The sequence below is a fragment of the Fukomys damarensis genome, unplaced genomic scaffold (assembly GCF_012274545.1).
Source record: "Fukomys damarensis isolate Sample0158 unplaced genomic scaffold, DMR_v1.0_HiC HiC_scaffold_6, whole genome shotgun sequence".
Classification (NCBI taxonomy): Eukaryota; Metazoa; Chordata; class Mammalia; order Rodentia; family Bathyergidae; genus Fukomys; species Fukomys damarensis.
Genome location: NW_022900918.1, coordinates 8,660,507 through 8,686,915, shown reverse-complemented (window position 1 = coordinate 8,686,915; position 26,409 = coordinate 8,660,507). Strand labels below are relative to the sequence as shown.

The window sequence follows — 26,409 nt, the reverse complement described above, 5'->3', positions numbered from 1 at the left end:
TGTACTTTTTACAACCTTATTTCAAGTTAGTCATGGGAAGATTTGGGATAATCCTGTATCCGAGTAATTTATATTCATTCCCACAGGCAGCAGTGATGGTTCTTGGGATAAGGAAACACTGCACTCTTACCCATCTCAGGGATCTCAGGCCACTGTTTCCCACCCCCGCATGCCTGCAGCGCATAGCCTTCCAGTTAGTCATCCTCTCAACCACCTTCGGCACAGCCACCTGCTGCCAAATGGTACGATGGCGTTTTTTTAGCACTAAAAATGGCACTTTTCAAAACTTAACTTTTTTATGTCCGACAGTAAAATAGAACCTCATAAATGGATGTACTGCGTTGAGACAGCTACTCATGATAAGTTAAATAAAACTCTCGTATTTTAAATAAGAATTTAGACTCATCGGAGAAATAGTATAGCAAAGAATGAATCATATGGTTTAAAACATGCAGCGTGGGGGTATGATAAACCATGGTACCAAGTTGGTTAGTTGTATGTTTAATTTCCCTGAGTGGTGAATGGGTGTTATTGCATACAAAGAGAATGAATTTTTTTCTTTGACTGCCATTATTAAACTATTTTTATTGTCTACAATTTAATGATTTATGTCCATAATAACTTTAATCAGTGAGATAGACCATATTTTGTGGTTTAACTTGAAACAGAGTGATGATGCTCTATGTGTATTTTTTATAGGACTGGAACTTCCTTTTATGATGATGCCCCACCCTCTAATTCCTGTCAGCCTACCTCCAGCATCTGTCACCATGGCAATGAGCCAGATGAACCACCTCAGCACCATTGCAAATATGGCGGCAGCAGCACAAGTTCAGACTCCTCCATCCAGAGTTGAGACATCTGTCATTAAGGTAATTGTTCCTCACAATGTGATTTTAGAATGTTCACCTTATTTTTCTTATTCTATAGCTAAACTGTAATTCTAAAATGTAAGTGACGATAAATATATTATGAGAAACATCACCTACAGTATGTAGCCCCATGGGTACAATATTTTTAGGCAGCCTAAGTGCTTACCTCAGCAACACATATACTAAGACAGGCAGGCTAGGGTTACATAAAGTTCTCTCAAGAGAAACAACATAGAACATTAAATGATATAACTAAAATCATGTGTGCATATATGGTGTATGTGTGTGTGTTTCTCTGTGTGTGATGTTGTAAGCTTTTAGGTGTGAAAAATCAGACAATCATAATAGTTAAATTCAGCTGTTTATGAGTTCTGTTATCTTGGACATATAACTTAAATCTACCTGATTATATATAGCATCTGAAAAATGGGTAGTACAATGTGGGCATAAAACCTATAAAGTAATAAGATTGAGTTTTTGTAAATTTGGAAATATAAATGCAAAGTAACATTATTGCTACACAAATGTCATATATAAATATATATGTATGAATCTTCTTTCTCACCCTCTGTCTTTCTCATATGTATACATTTAGTTATATATATTTCATCTGCTACACACACACACACACACACACACATATATATATATGTATAATGCTCATTTCATTTTATGTTTATAAAATGTTTATTAAAGATAAATGTTTTAACTGTTGTTGTTATATCAAGTGAGGAATAAGAACTAACAAAAAGAGACCATTATGAATGTTATCCGATTGTAACCTGAGTTGAAGGCACCTCATGTGGCATAATCACTATCTGCTTTTTCAGAATATAATGCACTTGAGCTCAGGTTAACAAATGCAGCTTGTCTTGCATTAAAGTCTTAGGTATTACTTGCATAGAATGCAAATTAATATGTATACAAGAACTTTTCTTAAAATAATGGTCTGTAAGCAAAAATGCTGTATCCCTCTTTTACATCATTTTCTGAAGTCTAATTACCAGAGGAAAAAAATCACAAAACAGTACAGAAGACCAAGATCTACTACTACAAGGCCTCCACCTGAGAGAATGCCAGTGAGTGCCACATTGTCATCAGCCAAACAACTGATAAGGAAAAATTTGTAAAACTCATTTTTATTCTGAATGACTTTAAGAGGATTCCATTTTTACCAGATGATTTGTTAATCAAGGTATAGCTGCATTATTCAATTTATGATAATTTTTAGTAATTGTTATTCCTGAGAATTCAACATTCTTATCTACCTCACTCATTGAAGTTAACTAAAAGAGATTTCATTTGAGGAGGAAAAAAAAAAACAAACCTCTTAAGTGTTCCTGTACTGTAGTTAATAACTACTTTAATAAAATTTTAACAAGTACTCAGTATTAATCATAAAATGTGATTACTCACATTTAAAAAATTGCTAATAACAATGATAATCATCTCATAAAATTATATAATTTTCATTTTCATAACTTTGTTGTAATCTCTAATTTAGATAAGCTTTACATTAATAAATAAAGCAAAAATATGACAGAAAATAGGTTTTTGTAGTTTGAAATCATAATGAATATCTTAGTTAGGAGCTCTACATAATTTGGATATGACGTGATAACTTATATGCTTCTGGATTCAAAGCCCCCAAGTACACCAGGAGACTTGATTTATTTTATTTTTCAGTATACGTATTTTTAAATATTTGTGTTACAACTAACATGAAATAAAATACTCAAATAGTGAAGCTCTTTCTAATAAATCCTTGGTTGGCTATGTTTAGGTAAGTAAATGAAAGACCTTGATTTTCCTCTAGAAGGGTTTTTAGAAAACCATCCAGAACGCAGTACTGAAAAGTCAGCAATATTTTTTTTTAGTTTTTTAAAATTAACTTTATGAATGGAGAAGAAAGAACAGAGAAAAGGAAGGAATACACCAGCAGGGAATAAGTAATTAAAGAGGTTTTTGGGCCTTAAAATGTGTACCAACTCCTAAGAAGTGAAAGTGACATCTCATTTCCTTGTCTCATTACCTAAATATGGTCTTCATTACTTGCTACTCAAGGCCGATATTTAGGAGACCAGAGTTGGTAGGTAAGAATCGAGTTCTCTGAAGAGTGGGCCCTGAAGTACACAGAGATGCTGTCATCCTAAGGCATCCGAATTGGGGGACTCAGGGGTCCAAAGGGCTTTGAAAAGTACAGAATACAGGAGCAGGAAGGGAATATTTGTGTTGAGTGAGGAGTTTGTCATCCAGGCAGGGCATCTTCAGTTTTATTCTCTGTAACATCACAACAGGCTTCAGCCTCCTTGGGGTAGCACCTACAGTTTTTTTGTTTTTTTAACAGACCTATTACTTTTCTTCAAGTTAAACTTCACAGCAACTTACATGTTTGTGTTAGTGGATGGAAAGAACTAAAGACTAGAGAGGAACGTTTTAAAGTTCACTGGATATTCTGGTCCAGTAAATCTAAATAATGATTATTTAGCAGTTAGCATCTTAACCATTTATCTGGGGCTTCACTTTAGAATGCTGTGCAAAAGAGAAGCTCCTGGAAAACTTGCAAAAGGATTAAGGAGGAGAAAAAACTCTTCAAATTGCAAAGACCAGGAAGCCAAAGTAATTTTGCTAGGAATAACTCTGCAAAGGAACATCCCTTTAGATTTTCTTAGGACACAAACTGTTAGAAATTTGATGCAGATGGATTGAAGAAGTTCTAGATTTTTTTCTCTTTAATTGAGTTTATTGGTACCTTTTAAGTATACAGTACAGTGACATTCATCATTGGGATCTTGTACCTTTGTATGGCAGATTTTGGTTCTCATTTTTTCCCTTTACCCTAGATTTTGAATGTGGTGGAGGTGTGAAAGGTAATAGTCATTGCTAAGTAGAAATTAACTGGTCTTACTGAGAAAGATTGTAGAAAGTAAAAGTTGACAGTTTCTATTACCTATATCCAAGTAAACTCCATTTGGCTATTGTGAAACTATTTAAAGTTCCATTTGCATCGCAGTCCTTTCTTGTGAATCAGGCTATCGATATAGACTGAAATTTAAAACAGACAGTAAAGATTATAGAAAGGAAATACAATTCAGCAAATACATGAGACAATTTAAAAAGTTTAGGTGCTTAAAAACATCCACAACACTTGAGAAAAATCAGAGAATTGACATCAGAAAGTAAAGTTGAGGGAAATGTTCTCTTCTAAATATTTAGGAGAACCAATTAATAAATCAACCCACCCAATTTGTTTGTATTAGTTGATTTCACAGCACAAGCAGAGTTCAGTAAACTTACAAGGTACACACTAATTAAATACAGTTTTGGAAAAAAAAAATTTTAACCAAAGACCAAAGAAAATGGTTAACTCCTATGTCACATAGTGCCTGCCTGAGAAATTTCTAAATCTGAAGCCAAATGAAAATGAAATGTTGAATATCAAAGAGGATTTGCCTCTAAGAGAAGAAATAGCTTCTGGAGAGATAACTGAAATGTGAAAGATCTTCCATGTGCTAATATATACCATTTACCTTTACTCAATCTAAGTAACACAGGCAGTGAGAGAGGCAACCCAGTTTCTGAGCCTTCTGTCCCTCTTCAACAGAAGCTATCTTTGTCGTAATAAATTCTTCCTACCCTTATAAAAAGGCAATAAGAATATGTAGGACAGAAGTAAAGTAAAAACATAACTCTCAGAGTTACATATTCTAAAAATACTGTTTTTATTACCTGTTTATACGCCAAGAAAAAAAACCCAAAACACACAAAAAAATCCAGTATTTTTATGAATATATTCACAACAGAACATGAAATTGAATAGGGTTTTGGCTTAAAAGCTACTTCCTTTGAGTGAAATCCAGTCTATCACCATTGTTTGTATGGCACATGAATCACATATGGTTTCATGTTTTTAAGTAATTGAAAAATTAGAATAGTATTTCCTGATGCATGAAATCATATGATATGCAAATTTTAGAGCCTATAAAAATGATTTTTAAAAAATCATAGCCATCCTTTTAAATTTACATATTTTATGGCTGCTTACATATATCAACACAGAGTTGAGTCAAATATCTTTAACTGTCCTTCTACAAGGCAGTTTGTTGATTAATGCCTTAGACTTCTGATCAATTCAAATCCATGCGAAACTTAGACTGTAGGTAATTGAGGCAGCTTAAACCAACTCTCAAACACTATAGTTCCAGATGGAAAAGAAATGAAACATTGAGATTTTAGTGTTAAAAAGTTAAATGCCCTAAGGAAAATAAATTAGATGAAGGCCATATTATTATGCCATTGGTATTGTACCCATATAGGAGAAATATAACTCCCAACTTACTAGATGTCAGATGTCCAGACTTCATGTCCCCTGAAATTGAAGAATGAATTCCAAAGAACAAAGGAGGTTTAGAGCAAGGAAGGTTTATTGGGGAACAGGAACACCTCCTGAGAGACAGGAGGAGTTGCCATAGAAGGCCATTGTCAGGGATAATTTATATAGCAGAGTTACAGTGCAAGTACACTGTGGGTCAAATGATAATCAACCAGTAAGATTACCAGTACATCTATTTATCTAATATTGATCCAATAGGACACCAGGGCATGTAACCAGGGTATATGGTCTATGCTGTTAACCTTGGCTTGTCTGTGATCCCTAAAACAGGAACACTATGGGGAAGGGATAGGTCCAGGTATTCTAGTCACCCATCCAGGAGCCTGATGCATATCTGGATTTAATGGAGTGGGTGGTAACAATTACGAAATAATCTCAAATTTCCATTCATCCCTTAGAGAAATATCCAAGTCTGACAACTGTGGCTTTAATCTCAAGGCCTCACATTCTTTAGATGTGCCTCCAGCCCCAGTTGTGATGTGTTCTCATCTTGTACACTGACTTACTCGGGGGCCTGTCCCTATTTGACTGCCAATTAATTTCTACCTGACTTAGCTGCCTATAATAGTACTGCTGTGACATGTTATTTGTTTAAAATACAACTCTCCACGAGACATCTGCAAAGTACTGAATTTAGGAATTCTATGGTTGATTGTGTTAAATTGCTGGAAATATTTTGGTAGGATAATTTTGAGGAAAAAATGTACTTAAACACTTTAGGCAATAATAGTTTTTTTCCTCATGAGTTTATTGGTACTTTTTAAGTATGCAGTACAGTTATATTCATCATTGGGATCTTGTACCTTTACATGACAGGTCTTGGTTCTCATTTTTTCCCCTTACCCCTGCCCTCATTTTACCCCCTCCTCCCTTCCCTGTTTACACATTCTTTATTTCCATTTTCTCATTTTTTAAAATTTTCCCTTATTACCTTTCCCCTACCCTTCCCACTTCCCCTATGCCTTTAGCCCTTTTCTTCCTATTCCACATTGTCAATTATACTGTTAGGATCTTATATACCATTAAAGTTTTTCATACCAGAGAAGCTATTCAGTATTTACACGTGTGACTTATTTAGGATATACTCTTAAGTGAAATAGGCAATAACAATTTTAATTTAAATCCTTACTAGCTAAATATCTTTGGACATGTCACATTATTACAGACTGTTTTGGTCTATTGTGTGTCAATGAGGCCCATATATTTTTATGTCTAACATTCATATTACATGAAACAACAGAGGCATGTTAAGTTATGTGCTATGTCGTCTAGCTTCTTAGTAGCTAAATCAATAGTACATCTTCCCTTCTGTTTTTATATATCTAAGGCTTTGTAGGATGCATGTGACATTTTCAGCAAATATAAGAATAAGGAATATATTCATTGATCAAATTAAAACTTACAGCTCAATAGCTCCTACTCCAACTTTTAAATGTTTTCTTAGAGAAAAAAAGTCTACTAATTCTTCTGTTCTCGACAATTGAAGACGTCTTTTATAATATTGTAATTTATTCTGTTCTCCAGACCAATACTGTAATTTCTCCTCACCATTCTTCATCAAGCTTCCTGTTTAACTTTTGTTTTAATTAGAATGCTTTAATATCTGCTTAGGTGCAGCCAAACACAGTCTTTTGGTCTCATCAGCCTGTTGCTCATTCTTTAAGCACCAGGTCTTGATATTACCCCTTTTTTGGATTATTTTAAACCCTTTTATATTGTTTCATAGCCTTCATTATATTGTAGTCACAGAACATAGATTGAATAATTTCAGAAGTTTCAAATTTGTCCAGACTTTTTGTATTTCAATATTTAGTTGACTTAAGCAAATATTTTATATCTATTTATAAAAAGATTAAGTCTGTTGTTATTGGGGTGCAATGTTCTGTACATGTCAATTGGGTTAAGTTTGTAAATTCTATTGCTCTGACATTTTATACTGTATGAATTTCCTTTTCATCATTATATTCTATCATCTTTCAAGAGAGGTATATTGATCTTGCAACAGAATTTTGTATTTACTTCTCTTGTTTTTGTTTCTTTTGCCCTATTTACTGAAATCTGTGATATTACACTTTCTAATTAAAAAAAAAGAATACCCTCCTGTTCCTGTATGATACTTAAGAAATGAACTAAGTGAAACTGAAACTAGCATAAACCTCAATTTGGATAGTAATCCTTAAATAGAGCCTTAATTCTTCAATGTAGTCATAATTCATAAGTTGTTTTGGTGGTTGAATGTGACTCAGATTATTTGGCATAAAATTTATTTTAAGACAGTTTTTGTTCATCATTTTCATGTGTTAGGAATTTGTATTCATTCACATTTTTTAAAGATTCCAGTCCCTTTATTTAGTACCTATAGATACTTGTAAGTTGTAACATACATATTGACTATGCCATTTTGGTATCATATTCAAGTTTTAAAGATAATTTTTTCCTCTACCATCTTAAATCATTAAGAAAATAAGCAGTATAAATCAAGTAATTGATTTGTCTTGTCATTAGATAATTATTTAATGGGGTTAAATATTCTATTAATCAATTCATCAAGTAATTCCAAGTCTCTTTGAATGAATCAATATTTTTCTCACTTCTTATTTAATACAGTTACAATGATATCATAAAGATTTTATGGAAAATATTCCTGTTGAAATATAATTAAAATTAAAATCAATATTTCTTTGGTTAATGTATCAACTCTACCACCTCCTAAAGATGTGACCATAAACAAGTTACTTAATCATTTCCTTTTCTGTATTATTAGAGTAGTAATAACACTACTTCACTAGGTACTTATAATAATTAAATTACTATATATAAAATCCAATAAATTATTTGAACACTAACATTGAGTTTAGCTTATGATTAGTTTTGTGATTTCTGTAATTATCTATTCTAGGACTCTGAAGAATATCTGTCAATTTTATACTTTATATGTGTGTGTGTGTGTGTGTGTGTGTGTGTGTGTGTGTGTGTGTGGAGAGCTGCTTCTCTGTTATTCTTTTTCTTGTTAAGGCTGTTTATCTAACAAAAATATTGTATTTTGCTTTCTTTTAATCAAGGACTTTGGAATCTCTAGTGCATAGTATACAATAGAGTTTCTTTACCTTTCTTTTTTCCCCTTCCTTCCCTCTCTTTCTTTCTTTCTTTCTTTCCCCTTCCTTCCTTTCCTTTTTTCCTTCCCTCCTTTTTTTAAGAGACAGAGTCTTTCTATGTAGTTCAAGTTGGCCTCGAACTCAGACACACTTTTTTTTTCCCACAGAGATACTCTTGCCTCAGCCTTCTGAGTGATGAGATTACAAGTGTGTGCCACTATACCCAGCAAAGAAAATTTTTCAGAGCAATTTTTATAGTTCATTTTTTCCACAAAGATAACATAGAGTAATATTTGAGAAATTAGGCCATATTGATTTTTTTACATGGTTCAATAAGCATCTTTCCTTCCATGTCACATCACAGTTTTTTGAAAAGAGAATATGACTTATTTGTTGATTTTCTTTGCCTATGCAATGTCTCTGTGTGTGTGTGTACTTGTATGTATGTGTGTGTGTGTATGACAGACAGACTCAGACAGATACTCTATGCAATTCTTAGAATTAAATACAATACACATTTTGAAATAGAATATATAATTTTACATTCTCTTATACTTTCTTTTAAGGCAGTTTCTTGAAATATTTTATTACTTGAAATGAAGCTTAAAGTGTCAAAAAAACATAAAAATTAGAACTAGATGCCCAAATTATCAAAGTAGTTTAAAATATTAGGGTAATATGACATCATATGTCTCACATGGTTTTTATGTAGGATATAGTTTATTCTTTGGATAAACAAAAAAATTCTAGATGTATTCATTTCTTTTGAATATAAATTTCAGAAAATACTTTAATAATTTTTGGGGGGCATTAACATTAATTATAAAATAGAATGCAACCAGAAAAATAAAATATTACAACCAAACCACCACTAAGTATATATTGGCATATTAAAACACATCACATGTTTAAATGCATAAGTTTATAGTAATGCTAAAAATACCTCACTCTTGATTTTTGGAGAATTGTAAGGAATTGATTCTTTGGAAGCCCAGTACAAGTTAAAATAAAAGATAAATAAATGAAGGAAAACAAAGATTCCTCCTGCCTTTTCCACATGGACTATTTTAGGATAGCTGAGTTACTCAGATCAGAGACATCACAGTTGTAGAAATTTCCTGGCAAATAAATGAGTAAGGAATGGTAACATCACCACTCATGAGTCTCAGTGGAGTAATGAATGTAGGCTGTGATTATGAATGGTGACTGGAATCATAAAAGGCAAACAAGCAGACACTATACTCTCTTGATTAAAGCATGTGGCATCATCTATGAGGTAGTCTTGCTCCAAAATTACCTTGAATCTACGCTCCAGTCATAACTATAGAAGAAATTCTAGTGACAGTTGAACACAGAGGTGAATTAACCCATCAAGGAAACTGCAGTTCAGAGAGAGAAGAGTTCTAGTACGTTTCTAGTAAGGTTTTTTTTTTGGGGGGGTCACTGGGATTGATCATAGGACCTTGTGCTTGTGAGGCAGGGTATGGCACCACTGCGCTTCCACCCAACCCCACTATCCCCCAGCCCAAAGCTTTTAAGAATGTACACTGTGCCTTAACTGGATGACCAGTTGACTGTAAACATTTGCCATACAGAGAGCTGGCTAAGCCAGAGCTTACCTTTTCCTCCTTCCTTTTCTTCCACTACTTTCTACCTTTGGCTGTAGGAAAGGGAGCAGTCCTACCTTTTAACGTACTAGTGCTTATTATTACTGCACATGATTGAATTTAACTCCTGAGTCAAGATTATGTTTTGCAGCCAAAGGCAATTTTACATTACCCAACTGTATCCTGAAAAATTATAAGCACCTGAGTTATGTCACACAAAATGTGGAAGAAATGTAGTCCCTTTCTACTACTAAATATATTCAAAAAGACAATGGGAAAATAAAATTAAGTTGTTTAATATACTCCTGGAGTCTACTAATGTCACATTTAGTAAAACAGTATTTCTCGAGTTTCATCATCAAAGCAAATTTAAAAAGCATTGAAATGTTCCTTGCATCCTTAGTTGAAGACTTTGAGCCATGGAGTTTTATGATGGTGGTTGCTTGCTCTTAATCAGATACATGTATGTAGACATCATTTATTATGTCTCTTAAAAATATCACTGAGGGTTTTCCTGAGTCTGGAATCCAAATTCTACTATTAGCTTCATGGTACATTTTTTTCCCAGAGAAACCCGTAAGTCAGTGTAAAGAATTCTATACTTCACTAACATTTTCAAGTCTATGATATATACTCTAAGAAGAAAATGATTTTTGTCCCCTTTATCTACTTACATATAAACAGAGCCTAGAATCATGCTTGGCTTGTTGTAGGTGTTCAGTAAATATTTATTGAATGAATGAATTCAAATCTGAGGTGTCCTGAGGCACAGGAGTTTTGATTATATATAAATAAAGTACTAGTCAGCTTAAACATTGCAAATTAAGGAGTAATGTCAAAATAACTTATTTGACACTAGAATTATCAGTCTTCATATTTCTATATCATGCTCAGTGAGAGGATCTCTGAATGAAATACTGATAACAGTAAAGCGAATTAAAGTGAAAGAACAAGATAAATTAAAGCTAAATAAAATTATCCTGTAGAGAAATGTGTCGTGATCATACTTACTTGAGGAAGATGGATTAAATTGATAAAATGAAACACATACTTTTGTGGTAGGAAGGAGGCAGGTGAAATAATCCAGTTTTGAAGTATTTAATGATGTGTGTGTAATACTGAATTGCTTATATTTTTATTTTTAAATTTTAGTGTCTACTGTTTTTGAATTCCACCTTTGGTTCTGAATCATCCTAGAGACAAATACTTCTTGTTCTTCCCCAGCATCAATAAATGCAGCTTTCCCTTTATTGTTATTCTGTTACCATTAATTTATTAGCATGACCTTTTTTGCAGTGTAAGAGTACTCCTCTTAAATTTTCATTTATTATTGTGGTGAGTTCTCTAAAGATGAACATTGCAAAAGATTGTGTTTTATTGATTGGTGGGGTTGATGCAGGACTATAAAGCAGTGTGTTGAAGTATTAAATTAAATATTCTTCCTCTCTGTTCTACTTCAGAACCATCTTGGAGGTTAAAGGATATTACACAAATGAAATGATAAATCCAGTTTACACAGTTTCCCTATAGACATTGAACTACTTCTTTGTTATTATGTCTGAATAAAACTCATTATCTATTTTGTTTCTCTAATAATTATTATATTCTCTCCTAAGCAATTCTTTACTGTCTCCATTATTTTCCATCTTATAGAATACTCTGGTAAGGCAAACATATAAATATGATAAAAGAATTAAGCTGTTAAGATAAATTAATTTATTGTGCAAGAATGTATTCAAATCTTACTTGCTCAATGGATTTTACTTTAATGAAATTCTTCAAAGAACAATACATCATGTTCCAAAGATTGAAATTGTACATTAAATGAAATGACTGAATATGTTGTCTCAATTTATATAAAGTATCAACTGAATAATTAAGCCTTTAAATCGGGAAATTTGCATAAATTAAAATATTTATTGAAATAAAAGCATTAAGTATTGTTTTTGTACTCTTTGTTCTTAAATGTATACCTACAACTAAAGGTAAACTAAAGCTAATACTATAATTGTACCAATATTTCCGAAGCATTAGACTGCTTTTAAAATGTATTTTGCATTAAGATTTTAATATATTTACTTAGTTTATTTTGTTATCTTTAGAGTATTTTGAATGTCTAAAATAATAAGTGAATAATTCATGAATTAAAGGAATCACCACAGGAATCTTTGACAAATATATTGACTAATGTAACCTTTTTATACTTATGTGGAAAATGTTAAGATAGGCATAGAATTATTTTTAGTGATAGAACCATTGTAACAGAGTCTTATATTTAAGTTTTTATGACAAGTATCTCAGAAAAAAGCAATCTCATGCTTTCTATTAGCACTACAAGAAATTTATTATGATGGGAAAATAATTAGGTTAGTGAAATGTTTTTAGAGATTTCAAAATATTTTAATCTGCACTTTTAACTGTTGCCTGATATTTTTCTTTAATATCTTCTACTCTGTCAAATATGTGATATTCCATAAATTTTCCTGAATAAGCTCGTTTTAAATCATGTTTGGGGTATATGCTTGTTTTCTCTCCCCATTTTCTTTCTCCTTCCCTTAGCCAATGATCATTTTCGTCTTTCAAATTAAAATTGCACAGGAATTTCATTGAGAAATATATGCATCTTGTATTTATCTAAATATCAGTCAATTTTGCTATTTGCAGAAAATAGCACTCTTACTTCTTAATATGTTATTAATTAAGCTATAAGGCTGATGCTGTGTATAATATTGATAACACATGTACTTTGGGAATCTTTTATTATCTATTTAAATGCTCCTAAAGTTCAGTAAGTTATCATTTTAACATTTTAATATACATTGAACCTTTCCAGAGAACTATTAATTTGATATTCCCCACCTTTTCTCTTTACAATATTTTTGGGTCATGAAACTCTTTTATCATGCTTTCTTATAGGATTACTTTTTATCCTATTGGAAAATCATTGTATGACACCCTTTTGGAATAGTGCCTGGCCTTTCTTTCTGCTTGTTTTCATTTATTTGTCAGGCTGCACAGACAAGAAGTCTTAGAGTATCTGTTGGAGATTTTTAATAATAATGTTGAGCACTGAAAAACTTAAAGCATATATGATTTTCATTACATGTTAGCCATCAGCAGAACCTTCAGAATGTGTGGGCACCACTGGATGCCTAGTACTGTCTTAGTTTTCTAGAGCCACTGTGATGCAGAACCACAGTCTGGGTGGATTAAAACAATAAAAATTTATTCTGGCGCATTTCTCCAATCTGAAAGTCTAAAATCAAGATGTCTGATCTGGCTGTGCTGGGGATTTAGTTCAGTGGTTCTGCAAGGGCAAAGTCCCAAGTTCGATCCCCAGTACAAAAAAAAAAAAAAAAAAAAAAAAAGAGAGAGAGAGAAAGAAAGCAACAGGACGAAAAGATGTCAGGTGGCCCATGCTCCCTCTGAGATCCTAGGTAGAACCCTTCCTTGCCCCTCCATATTTCTGATGCTAGCTGGCAATCCCTGAACTTCCTCGCCTGGCTGCTGTATAACTCCAATATTTGCCTCCATCTTTACATGATTTTGGAGCTAAAGTCTCAGGAAAAGAGCCCAGATTAGGACTGCAACATGTCTATTCTGGGGACACGGTTCCAGTGTGACACTTGTGAACCAGAAAGCCCAAGCACAGGCTGTTTAGGAACTTGCTGGTGACCCCGGGGTGCAGCAGAATCCAGAATCATCAGGAGGAGGCTCATGGAACTGCTGTGGGCAAAGGTGTGCATTATCACCTTTCTACTTGGCCATACAAAGCTTTGAGTTTCTGCTTTGTTTTCCATATTAAGTAAACCATTTTTAGTTGGAAACATTAGTCCCCAGGCCAATCATATTTTAGAACTTTTTTCTTTTTTGGTTTTTAGTATTTGCATATTTTATCCTTTTAAGCAATAGTACACTTATTATATTTTATACTGAGACTTACCCTTACATTTAAAAAATGTCTTAGTTATTGTGAAGAAAAGTCATCAAGGCCTATGTCTTTAATATGTGAAAGTATAAATAAATAACTTGTTGCTCAAAGTAGAAAATATTAGAAATGCATATGTTGTCAAGGTGTAATTCCATTTTTAATAGCTCATCAGAGGCATTTATATACTGTACTTCCTTCGATGTCACTTTTATGACAAAAGCCTGGAACTTAGAGGAAGTTTGGAGAGGGATATGAGTATTCACATACAGTAGTACCAGGATATATGAAACTAATTTGGCCTAAACAGAACTAATGCATATTTTGTGAGTTTTCCCTTAATACATTTGTTTAGTTCAAATGGAGAAAGGGTTATAACTACTCTGAAAATTATTCAATCAATTAAAATTGCTATAATTTAAATAATAATCAGTTGTATGATACCTCAAATTGTGACTGTCCGAGTGTGTCCAAAGCAATGACACAATGGGATAACTATTAACAACTCCTCTGGTGTTGCTATTATTATTATTATGTCTATTATGTATAGTATACGTGGTGTGTCACATTGATAGTTCATGTGCTCTGATCTCCAGATGCTTGCTCAAACAGGAAACCATATTTTAAAATTTCTTCAAACAAATCAGTAGCTAAAACTTTAATCCTGCTGTGTTCTAATTGCTCTTCATTGTCTGTAGGTTCATTCTTGGATGCTTTTTGGTTGTCTTCTTCAGGTTCACTTTTTCTTCAAAGAGGAGATGGGCCACCACCATGAGTACAGCAAAGCTTACCTATAGAACACAGCTTCATAAGCATCCCCTTCCTATTTTACTAACAAAGATTTTAGTCTTTTAGGTGATGAATGCATTGAAGAATTTCAAATTAGCTGGTTTAGGTGTTTGTCAAAATAAAAGGACTTTTAGTACAGTTAAAAGCTAGTGAATGTTTCTGTATTACTGTATTTAAGACAAATTAAGATTTGTTACGTCATGACCTACTGAATTCACCTCGTTTTCCTCCTCCCTCCCCCGTGGTGCAGGAGCGCGTTCCTGATAGCCCTTCGCCAGCCCCCTCTCTGGAGGAGGGTCGCCGGCCTGGCAGCCACCCGTCCTCACACCGCAGCAGCAGCGTGTCCAGCTCCCCAGCGCGGACCGAGAGCTCTTCTGACAGAATCCGTAGGTCTCATACTTACCCTTGTCACCGCTTTAGACTTTATTAGGTGCAGCTGGCTTTTCTAATCAAAATGCCTTCGCTCCAAATAGATCTCGACTGTATCATGTTCTGAAGCTCTGTAGCAATAGCCATCTGTCAAAATTAGGTTTCCCAGTTTGGGATATCTTGAAGTATGATATGACATTAACAGGTTCTGATAGAAACTTCCTGTCTTTGATGCTACACATAAAGAGTTGAGGTATGAAGTTAGCAAATGTAAGTACCCCTGTAGATTAGTTTCTGAGGAAAACAGCCTGTTCTCAAAAATCTGTCTGAATACACGGTTTATTGATTATTCAACTTTATCCTTTTATCCCATCTCTTCATTTTTGTAATTACTAATTTTTAAAATTCATCATTTCAGTAATGAAGATTTCCACAAGAAAGAATAAAAGAAATCAAAATCAAGACAGTAGATTAAAATAATAAATAGACAGAAATAGCTATGCCAAGTAATTCAGATGATTGATGAATTGAAAAATTTTATACTGGCTAAATTTTAGAATTTAACCAAGCATAATGCATATTGGTATGTATTACTAAAAACTTAAAAGCTCTGTTTATTTCATCATATTTTTACATTTATCTTGCTCTCCAGGGACAAAAAAAATCAAGAATAAATTTAAGAAGCTATTCAATAAACAACTGTTTGTTGTGTCTGAACAAGAACTGAGCTTTTGGGCCAGGGATTTACCTCTGTGGTTCTGCCGCCTGCCTTACAGGCACAAGGACCTGAGTTCAATCCCCAGTACCCCCCCGCCAAAAAAAAAAAGAAAGAAAGAAAAATAATTGAACTTTTTTTTCCCACCAAAATTTTTTTAGATTAGCTTGGTAGACAAAATTGATGTATATTGTATTATTTTTAGAGAATGTTTATTACTTTACAAATATCAAATTTATAGTATGAATTTTAGGTAATTACAGAGTTTGTTGGAGTTAGTTTGTTGTTGAGAATATTTCCCTAACAGAAAACAATTTTTGAAAGTGTTTTATTGGATTGTAAAAGAATGTTTAGAAAAGGCAAAAATCCTTAATCTGGATGCTATTGAATATTAGAATAAAGTGTGAAGAAATGCATTTATTAAAATTATAAATAAAAGGTCAATTCTTACCAATTATATAGTTATTCATAAAACTAAATATAAATATTTGATTTGGCCTGTCAAAAATTTATTTTCTTAATTAAACCATGGTAACTTGCTAATTGATACAAATGTATCACTTGATAATCATCCCCAAACCACTGATAACTTTCTGAGTTGGTAAATTCAGCTCCGAATACCTGAAAAGTTTTCCAGTAATTACTATCTGCATGCTTTTATGATAAGCTGACACTGGGGCCAGAAATTTAATAAAGAACATTGGTGCCATTTCTAATGCTTTTAGAAGATACTGAGATTGAATTTCTGCTGTCCTCTTAGAGAAAGAAAAATATTTGTTTTTCTAGTAATTGAAAGGAAACAAGGGACAGCTTAAGGATAATTTTCCAGAATTTTGTTATATGTTCATGCTATTTTATTAATGTTTATTTTTTGTATTCTTGATACAAACAGATTTTTTTTTTTGTTGGTCTGCCCTAAGTGTTGAAATGGAAAGATAAGCGAGTACACACATATACGAATGCACTTGTGTACATTCACATATATAGACATTTCTTTTTAATGCATAATTAATAATAATTTCAGATTAACAGAAAATTTCCAACTTTAACACACACAGTTCTGATGAACTTGCCATCCAGACTCACTCAATCAATCAATAAATCAATCATCAGTAAATCAGGATCTGATAAAGATATCTCTATCAGGGAAAATTGCTGCTAGTGCCTCACATCTTGGACATAAAGCTTCTTTGCTTCAAATATTTCCTTGTTCATATTCTACTAGCAAGATATTTACTTTCCATAATGACAAAATAATGATTGAAAATTAAAATTTAACATTCTTATGACATTGTTTTCTAAACTTTAGACTTCATTCAACTTTAATCAGTTTTCCCATTAATATTTTTAATAACAAGATGATTTTCCTTCTAGTTTCAAAACCTGATTCATCATCACCCAGTGTGATTAGTTGTCACATCTCCTTGGTTTCCTTTAACTAGAGAAGCTGGAACTGTAACTTCATATTTTTGATGAGCATAGGCATTTATTTTGTAGAATGTTCCTGAGCTTAGATTTTTCTTTTTTTTGGTCTTCATGATTGGCTTTGGTTTAAACATTTTTTGGCAGGGATAACATAGCCGTGATAGGGTATCTTCATGTTGAATTGCTTCAAGAAAAATGATCTTTGTATTACTAATAATAAATTTATCATTTTGTTAAGGTGGCAACTAGCAGCTTTGTTTACTACAGTGTTATTTTTCAGTATCTGAAGATGCTAAACATCTTGGGAGGAAATATCCTAAAACTACACGTGTATTCTATTATTCTATTCATCAAACTTTCACCAACTAGTTTAAGAAGTATCACTGATCCTTAGCTGTTACTAGTTGTGGTTGCCAAATGGAAATTCTTAATATTTTAATAAATATTTACTTTTCAAAAAATTAAGGTTTATGTAATTATTCTTCCTTCTAAATTTGTGCACAAAACCAAGACTTTCATGGACAGTCCATTAATTCCATTAAGTTGAATTTATTGATGAGGTTGTAAAAAACACGAACATATGTAGTACTGCTGTTTTATAATTTCAAAAGTAACAGTGCTATTAATTACTATTAGTTCAGGAAATCAATTTTTGTTTTTAATTATTTAGCCATCTAGTAGGAACTTATTGATCACCTTTATTTTCAAGTTTAAATTCAAAAGCATTTTGAGAGAAATATTTTGACACCTATTATACTTTGCATTCTATTGACTAGAATAGAGTAAGAAAATTGGGACCATATTGCAGTGCCTTAACCAGGGGAAAACACTTTTCTCCCTTTCAGGAAACTAGAATATATTTATTAAATTTTAACTACATACAAAGTATTGTAATGCTCAGATTGTACCTGCTGTAGGATTAAGTTATTTGCTGAGGAGAGAATTCGATGCTCTAAATTAAAAGATTAGTATTTCACTGGTAATGGTTGTAGTAATATGGCTATCATAATTATTCTATCCATTAAAATATTTTATTCTATGTGACACAAAAGTAAAATAAAGTGGTGGTGTTTTTGATATTTTCTTGTTGTTAAGATTATCATAGCTATCAATTATTGTAGGATAACTATAATTGTAAAGATAAATTACCATTTCGGGATAGATTACAGTTTTAAATTAGACTATTTATATTTTATTTTTGAATCTAAAGAATTTGATTGAACTGTTTGAACCTGTTTTGTTATTTTGTTTTTGTGCTTGTTCTTTTGTTTTGGAATTAACAGCTGTCCATCAGAATGGGTTGTCCATGAACCAGATGCTGATGGGTTTATCACCAAATGTACTCCCTGGACCAAAGGAGGGAGATTTGGCCGGTCATGACATGACACATGAGTCAAAGAGGATGCATATTGAAAAAGGTAACTTATTTGCATTTATTCCAGTTCAGTACATTACATAGATCATAATCATAGAATGAAACATAGTTCTGCATTATGAAAAATATTATTGTATAAACATTTTAAAAATGTGTTAAATGTTAATAAATAAGTCTATTCAACAAAGAAGAAGCTTGAATGAAGACCTTCTCCTTTTTGGCTTTTCTCTTGTGAAACGGTAGGTGTCAATTTGATTCTCAGAATGTTTAAAAAGAAAAATGTTTGCCTTAATAGCTATCTCCAAATTTCTAAAGGCTGCTATTTGTCCTTCTCAGTGTACTGGGGCCACTGTCATTTTACTTTGATTGATAGGATAAAAATATACAAAAGATTATTATGAGTCTTTTTGAATTAAAATATACATTTTCATTAGGTCAATAAGGAAATATACATAATTTTTCAGTGAGTGGACTAATAATTGTTTCAAAAGTATATGAAACAAATAACAAAGCCCAGATTGGGCAAATTTGTTACCTACTTATATAGTATTTTGTTACCATCAACTTAACCCCTTTTCACAACCTAAGCTCTTTTATGCATATTTTCACCCTATATTGTTGAAATGATTTTAGGAAGAAACTGAAATATTAGTTTAGTACATATATTTGCAATTCTTGCTAAAAGGCAAATACATGTTTTCAAATTACGAGTATTCAATTGTGAATATGGGAGCCTCTACCTTTTTATTTTAAAATAATATTTACACATATTATAAATAAAGTTTGGATTCTCTGCCTATCTTTTTCAATATAAATATCAAATAAGAATGCTGTGAATAAGAATTATTTATTTGGAGCTAGGAGTATAGTTCTGTTAGTTCAACACTTGCCTAACAGGAGCAAGACCTTGGGTTCAATGGCTAGCACTGCAAACAACAAAAAAGTTACTTATATGAAACCATGCTTATACAAAGAAGACAACTAATCAATTGCCAGGTAGGGTATTCAAATAATTTAAATGATTAATCAACAGAATAAATGTTTGAAGAGAGATTAAGAAGGAGCAATCATCCTCCATAAAAAAAATCTACACACAAAAAGGTAAAAATACTTATTACATCAAGCATTTTTGCATTAGATATGAAACAAGCTTTGCTAAATCTCTCAGGGAGAACGAATAAAGTGTTTCTACAGATGAGATTATCTACATTGTGAAATGTCATTGACATTCCTGCCAAGGTATTAACATATCAAAATGCAGAAAGAATTGAGAAATAACAGCATTAAGGAACTTACCTCATTAATTAAGTTTTGGTATGATATTACCCACATAAATAGACTCTATGCAGTGCATCGCTAGTCCAAGTGGTCTCTAAATTTCTAATTGTAAGTTTTTCATGAGCTCTTCTTTCAACAAACAAAGTTATATATTCCATACCTTTTATATTTCATCAAAAACTTTTACATTACAGTGTAATGAAAATTATTGAAGTGTTAAAATTTTGTAGGAGTAAAGCTGCGAGTAATATATAAGTATAAAAATTCATTGTACATGTTTTTTAAAATGTATTTTATTGGTACATTTAAGGTATACAATATTATGACATTCATCTTTGGAAATTTGCACCTTTACATAATCCATCCTTGTTCTTATTTTTTCCCCACTCCTCTGCCCTCCTTTCAGCCCCTCCACCCCCTCTCTACAAAGACTATGTTTCCATTTTTCTTTTTCTTACATTAATTCCTTGCCCTTCTTTCTTTTCCCTTTTCCCATCCACTCCCCCTTCCACTTTGCTCCTTTTCTTTCTATTTCACATTATCTAGTACACCTTCTAGTTCTTATTCACACATTCAGTTTCTCACACTAGGGAAACTATTCGGTATTTACACGTGAGTCCTATTTATTTCACTTAAGAGTATCACCTCATGCATCCATTTAGATATAAATATCTCTATTTTCTCATTGTGTATGTTAAGCAGTCATTTCCTTCAGGGTTCAGCAGAAGGATAAATCCCTACAGAAACTTATGCGTGACATTTTTTCTGTAGTTCTTGTGGATCCTACTTTTCTAGTTAACCATGATTTGCATGAGGCAAGTTAATTGGGCATATACAATGGATGTCAGACTATTAGGGTTTAATTATTTCTCAGAACTTTGATGGAGAAGGGTTAGAAGTCAAATGTAAAAGCCAAGGGATGGTAGTGAAGAGCACACCACAGGCAACCAGTACCATCGCTGGAAAATGAAATCCACTATAATTTTTGGTGAAGAACATTGAGCAGCCATATGGTTGAGCTTGAGTTGACCTATAATTTTTATAACTATTTCTTTATGGGTCATGAGTTTAATTTATCTATCTCATGTATTTGTTTCTATTATCATGAATTTGCGTTTAAAAAGATAAAAATACTAGGTTAATCTAAGTGCCCTGTTTTTGACCACAAAATTTCATTGCAATCAGTCTATCCCTGGTGGTTTTGGTACCGGGGATTGAACTCAGGTCCTTGGGTTTGCGAAGCAGGCAGCAGTACCACTGAGATAAATTCCCAGCCCTCTGGTGTTTTCCAAATTGTTTCTTCATCAGTGCATGGCCCCCAGTAGACTGTAAACTTGCAGTCACCCAAGTATTGTGTTTGCTGTAAATAGAAATCCAGGGGTGCACATCAGTTTGGGCTGAATTACTAAAGGTTCTAAAAGAAGAAGAGAGTTAAAACATATGAAAATTACATTATTTACAAAAGGCGATTGGTGGAAGTATTTGACTTTAAGGAGGCATATTTATATGAAATATAGTATCACAATCTGACAGTACATAAATATATATATGTACTATATTAATAATGCTACTTTTTTCCACATAAGTATTTTATAAATGGTTTTGTTGTCAGATCAAAGGCTTTAACTGGAGTTCAATTGTATTCCAAGATTTTAATACATATTTTATAAAGGAAAATAAATTGTTAACATTTTCCTTAGAAATGTAAAGCTATCAATTTCAAATGTAAATATGTAATCATGGAAATTTTTTGATAGGTTCCAATACTATATATTGTTTTTGTATGATGCTCCTTCTCTTGCATAAAGTCTCTTTTATCTACTTTTGAGCAAACTAAATTAATGATAAATATTCATGGGCTTTCTGGATTGCTAGAGTATACTAAATTAAAAATTGTTTTCATTCATGACTACATTTATCATATCCCTCATAGTAGCTCTGTAACTTTCTTACTACTCATATCTGTATTTAAAAAGTAACTTTATTTAGAAACATAAGTAGAGAATTTAATTATATGTTCATGTCATTTTAGGCTTCAACTTCTTATGTATAATTTGTTGTCTACCAACTAAATTATTCTGAAAGTAATAATTCTTAAGAAAATATTGATACTAAAAAAAATATATATATATATATAAATTAATTTATATGCTGAGAAATATTGTGGTCTAGAATCTTAACCATCAGTAACCTTTAAACATTTTATGTTTTTCTCACTATTAAATAGCTTTTCTTGCTATTAAATATTAGTCAAAAAATTACATCACTATCAGCTAAGTGATCAGTGGCTTTACAAGCCATAGAGTTTGGAAATATTAACAGCTGAATATATTGTCTCATTTTATAATAAAGAATCGTATAATAGGATTTTCATCCTCGGGAGATTTTAAATAAAGTACATTCAAAATTTAACATGAAAAGTAAGTTAGTTTATTAACAAGTAATAGACATATACTACTGTTGCAGTGGTCCCGAGTGTAAGCAGAAATACTTTAAAGATTGTAAGCTTTGATTAAAATCAGATGTCACAGATGTGAGCTGAGGATAACTCACATACTATGTTTTTTAAAAAATGGCCTTAGTGTCTTCCAACTTTTCTAAACATCCTGGGTTCTCTAGAGCTTTCTGGGCCTAAAAACATTGGTAACATTTTCCGTGGGTCTAAACATAATGAAATAGGCAGTACTAATTGACATTTGAATTACATTAATGGGCTCACTGTTTGTTGAAGCTCTGACTCTCAGTTTATTCTACACGTATTTGTCCATTGATGCTAATATTAAGTATTCCTGTATGGGCATGGTGATGCAGGCTTGTAATCTCAGCAATCTGGGAGACTGAGGCAGGAGGATTCCAAACTCTAGACCAACATAGGCAATTTAACAAGACTATGTCCCAAGCTAAAAAATATAAAAGAGAATGTAGCTCTGTATGAAGGTTATGGTCTAGTCTCAAGTGGAACAAAACAAAAAAAATACCTGTATAATTAATTAGTAAAAACTGATTGAAAACCAATGATATAAAAGAAACCAAATGAAGTGCAAAAAATACTTTCTCCCCTTTCTTGGTACAACTGTACACGTTACTTTTCATAATATGTAGTTTAAGGTCCCCATACTTAAGACTTTTCCCTTTGTTTTCATAAGAAATAAGATTAGTACTAAAGGACACAAGTTTTGAAGCAAGACTAATCTGAGAGGAGGCAGGAAATTCAAGGGATTTCTTCAGACCATAAAACATTTCTTGGACTGGGGGTTTAGCTCAATGGTTCTGCTGCCTGCGTTAGTTCAACCTGGGTACCAAAACAAACAAAACAACAGAAAAAACATTTATTTTGTGATGGATTCTGCTTGTTTAGCATTGCTTAGGATTTCCAGTTTTTGACATCCTTCTGTAAATTATTTTCATTTGGTAAAAACAAAGTAGAGCACTAAAGGTATTAATGTAGAGATTACAAAAAATGGAAACAAAGTTTTTGTAAATAGGGAAGGGTGAAGTGGGTGAAGGAGTGCAAGGGTATGGGGAAAAAACAACCAAGACATATCGTGTAAAGGTACAAGATCCCAATGATCAATGTAACTGTATTGTTTGCTTTCAATGTACCAATAAACTTAATGGGGAAAAATAAATGAATAAATTGGCAATTTTGGATTTTCCTCTTTCGTTAATAATTTCTTTTGAAAAAATGATAATGTCATCACTTTTGGTAAGTTTATGGGAAAATCTTTTGCAGTATATCCTTTGTACATTTTGTATTATTGAAAAATTCTAGCCGGATGTGTTGGTGCATAGCTGTAATGCCAGCATTTTGGGAAGCTGAGTCAGGAGGAGGATGGCAAGCTTGAGTTTAGCCTAGGAAGTTTAATGACTTAATGAGACCCTGTCTCAGAATTGACAGGGAGAGGGAGGAGAGGAAGAGAGGTACGAAAGGGGGAGAGGATGAGAGGGCAAGAGTGAGGAAGTGAGAGAGAAAGGGGAAGAGAATAAAAGCCTTGAGTTCAATCCTTGGTTCTGCAACAACAACAACAACAACAACAACAACAACAACAGCAACAATGATAATTTTAACTTTACTCAAAGTAGAATTGAGTCATCACTAATGACTTTAAAAATTCTAGATTAAACCGGGCATGGTGGTGCATGCCTGTAATCCCAGCACTTGGGAGGCTGAGGCAGGAGGGTCTCTGTGAGTTCGAGACCAGCCTGGGCTACATAGTGAGTTCTGGTTCAGTCTCAACTACATAGTGAGATCCTGTCTCAAAAAACCAAAAAAAAAATTAAAAAAAACTAAAAATTTTAGATTAAAATTATATTAAATATAAAGGTTACATACAAATATCTCTGTACTCGTTGGTATTTCACGTAACTACAAAGATGTGCATTGACTGAAAGTAATTTTTTTATTAATTTTCAGTGCTTTGATAATATTAGCATTCATTCTAAGGCCATGATTACTTTCAGTTTTAAAGTTCTCTGAAATGCAACTTCTTTTTCACATATAGCTTTTACATATAATTTTTCTTTGCATATCTCAGTGTCATAAAATATCCTCCCTACAGATAACTGAGTCATATAACTTTAAAGCTTCCTCAGAGTTGTGACTTGTGAGACAAAGGTGCTGAGATTAATGCCAATTCTTTAATTCTGTGCTGAGTAAAATGAACAGAAACACACTTCCTGGCTCTCTGAGCTCTCTCTCTAAAGTAGGTGTTAAATTTCATTTGCAGTGCCATAGCTAGAGCGAAGCTTTGTTAAAATACTTTTGTTTTTATGACATGCATTATAATTTCGAGAAGAAGAGTTTGTAGCAATATGCTAGTGACAGTTTAAGAAAACCTTCACTGTGCAATTCTTCTAACAACACCTTAATTATGGGAAATTTTATAATGCATAGCCTTTTTTTCATCCAAGGCACTTTGATGACTGGCCCACCACACTGAAAATTTTAGGTTTCTGAAACATTCTCTGTCCTTTACAAGATGACTCTGGTTTCTCTCATTACTGGGGTGTACACTGTATGCTTCCTTACCCATAATTATTTGGCCCAAAGTTATTCTTTTGAACCAAAGCTGTATCTCCCCACTTTCTTTATTTGATTTACTTATTTTGATTTTTTTGAGACAAAAAAATATTTGTGTGATCCAGTCTTTCTGGGTGGATCAGACTAAACTTGAAGTCAGTGTGCATCCTAGACTGGTCTCAAACTTGCAGAGATCTTCCTGCCTTGGCCTCCCAAGTGCTAAGATTACAGGCGTGTACCACCCCAGCTGGCTTCATTTACATACCTCTCACAGGGTTCGCCATTACTGGGTCCAATAATTATCTTTTTATCTTTAAATGAGATACTGTATGGCTGGAGTGCTTTACCCATAAATATTCAGTGGAAGCCATTAATACTGTCAAATTACCTATGGGTATGTTACATAGTGTAGACCACTGATTTTAGCATATTATCTATTTATAGTTCATAGTATTACAGATGTCATGATTTATGCTTGATCTCAAGTGGGAGATTAGAAACCATCATATTAAAGAGTATGTTTATCACAAGATTGTAAAGTGCCAGTTTGAATGAAAAATTGCTGAAGTATCTGCTTTAATTGATTATTTTGTGCATCACTAATTGTGAAGGTAATTGCTTCATTAAATTTTTAGATTTTTAAAAATAATTTAGATGTACTTACTCCAATTTTCTTACACCTGAATTTGTATAAGCCATGCTTTGAGGATTAACAAATATATTTGTCTGTTTAAACCAGGTATTAGAAATGGGCTGTGCCAGGGATTTAGCTCAGTGGTTCCACTGCCTGCTTTGCAAGTGCAAGGACCTAAATTAGATACCCAATACCAACAAAATAAATAAATACAAAGAAAGAAATGGGCTGCAATATAATAGCTTAAAAGTCAAACAACAGTCTCTCTGATATGTAAAAATTCTGACTTTATAGCACTTGCTGGTGATATTTGTAAAGTTAGCTACATTTCAATTTTACCTTTCATCAATTCATCTTTATATAATTAATGTGAATATGATATTTTAAAATAGAGTCATTGGTTGATGTAGATTTTCCAATCATCTTCTCAAAGTTTTAGAATCTTTTGTGGATACTTAGTAAAATGAATCCTGTTGATGTTTACTGATAATTTTTATCGTTTTACTTATGGTCAGCTAAAATGTTTTTCCTCATGGGAATATTTTAAAAACTATTCATTTTTCGGCTTGATCAAATATATTTTCTTGATCCCCTTTGGTAGGCATAGAAGTATCTTTTCTCACTGTTTAAATAATAGTTGCACGTGGTCATATCCATAGGTAATATTTTTAAAGCATTAAAAATGAAGAAGAGAGTAATTACTAGTAAATTAACATATTAGTTCCACATATAAATCTGGTTCATTTTATGATTTATTTGTCAATCATTATAAATGCCCTTACTTTAGTACTATCAAGTGTGATGTTTATTAAACAACTTATTCTTTGGCTTAATGAATTTTTAAATTTTTTATTTCGAAATTTATTAACCCATTGTCTAAACCATGGGCTTCTATTTTTATATTGGCTG

General features: G+C 32.6%; 1 protein-coding gene across 1 annotated transcript in view; it reads left to right on the top strand.

Annotated features, from left to right (window-relative positions):
* Window positions 1-26,409, top strand: part of Dach1 (dachshund family transcription factor 1) — a 394,219-nt gene that overhangs the window by 265,962 nt on the left and 101,848 nt on the right. Inside the window, exons 4-7 of the mRNA XM_033760919.1 lie at window positions 87-242; window positions 700-872; window positions 14,935-15,070; window positions 18,477-18,611. Of these exons, the coding sequence (XP_033616810.1) occupies window positions 87-242; window positions 700-872; window positions 14,935-15,070; window positions 18,477-18,611 (600 nt within the window). The remainder of the gene's footprint in view (window positions 1-86; window positions 243-699; window positions 873-14,934; window positions 15,071-18,476; window positions 18,612-26,409) is intronic.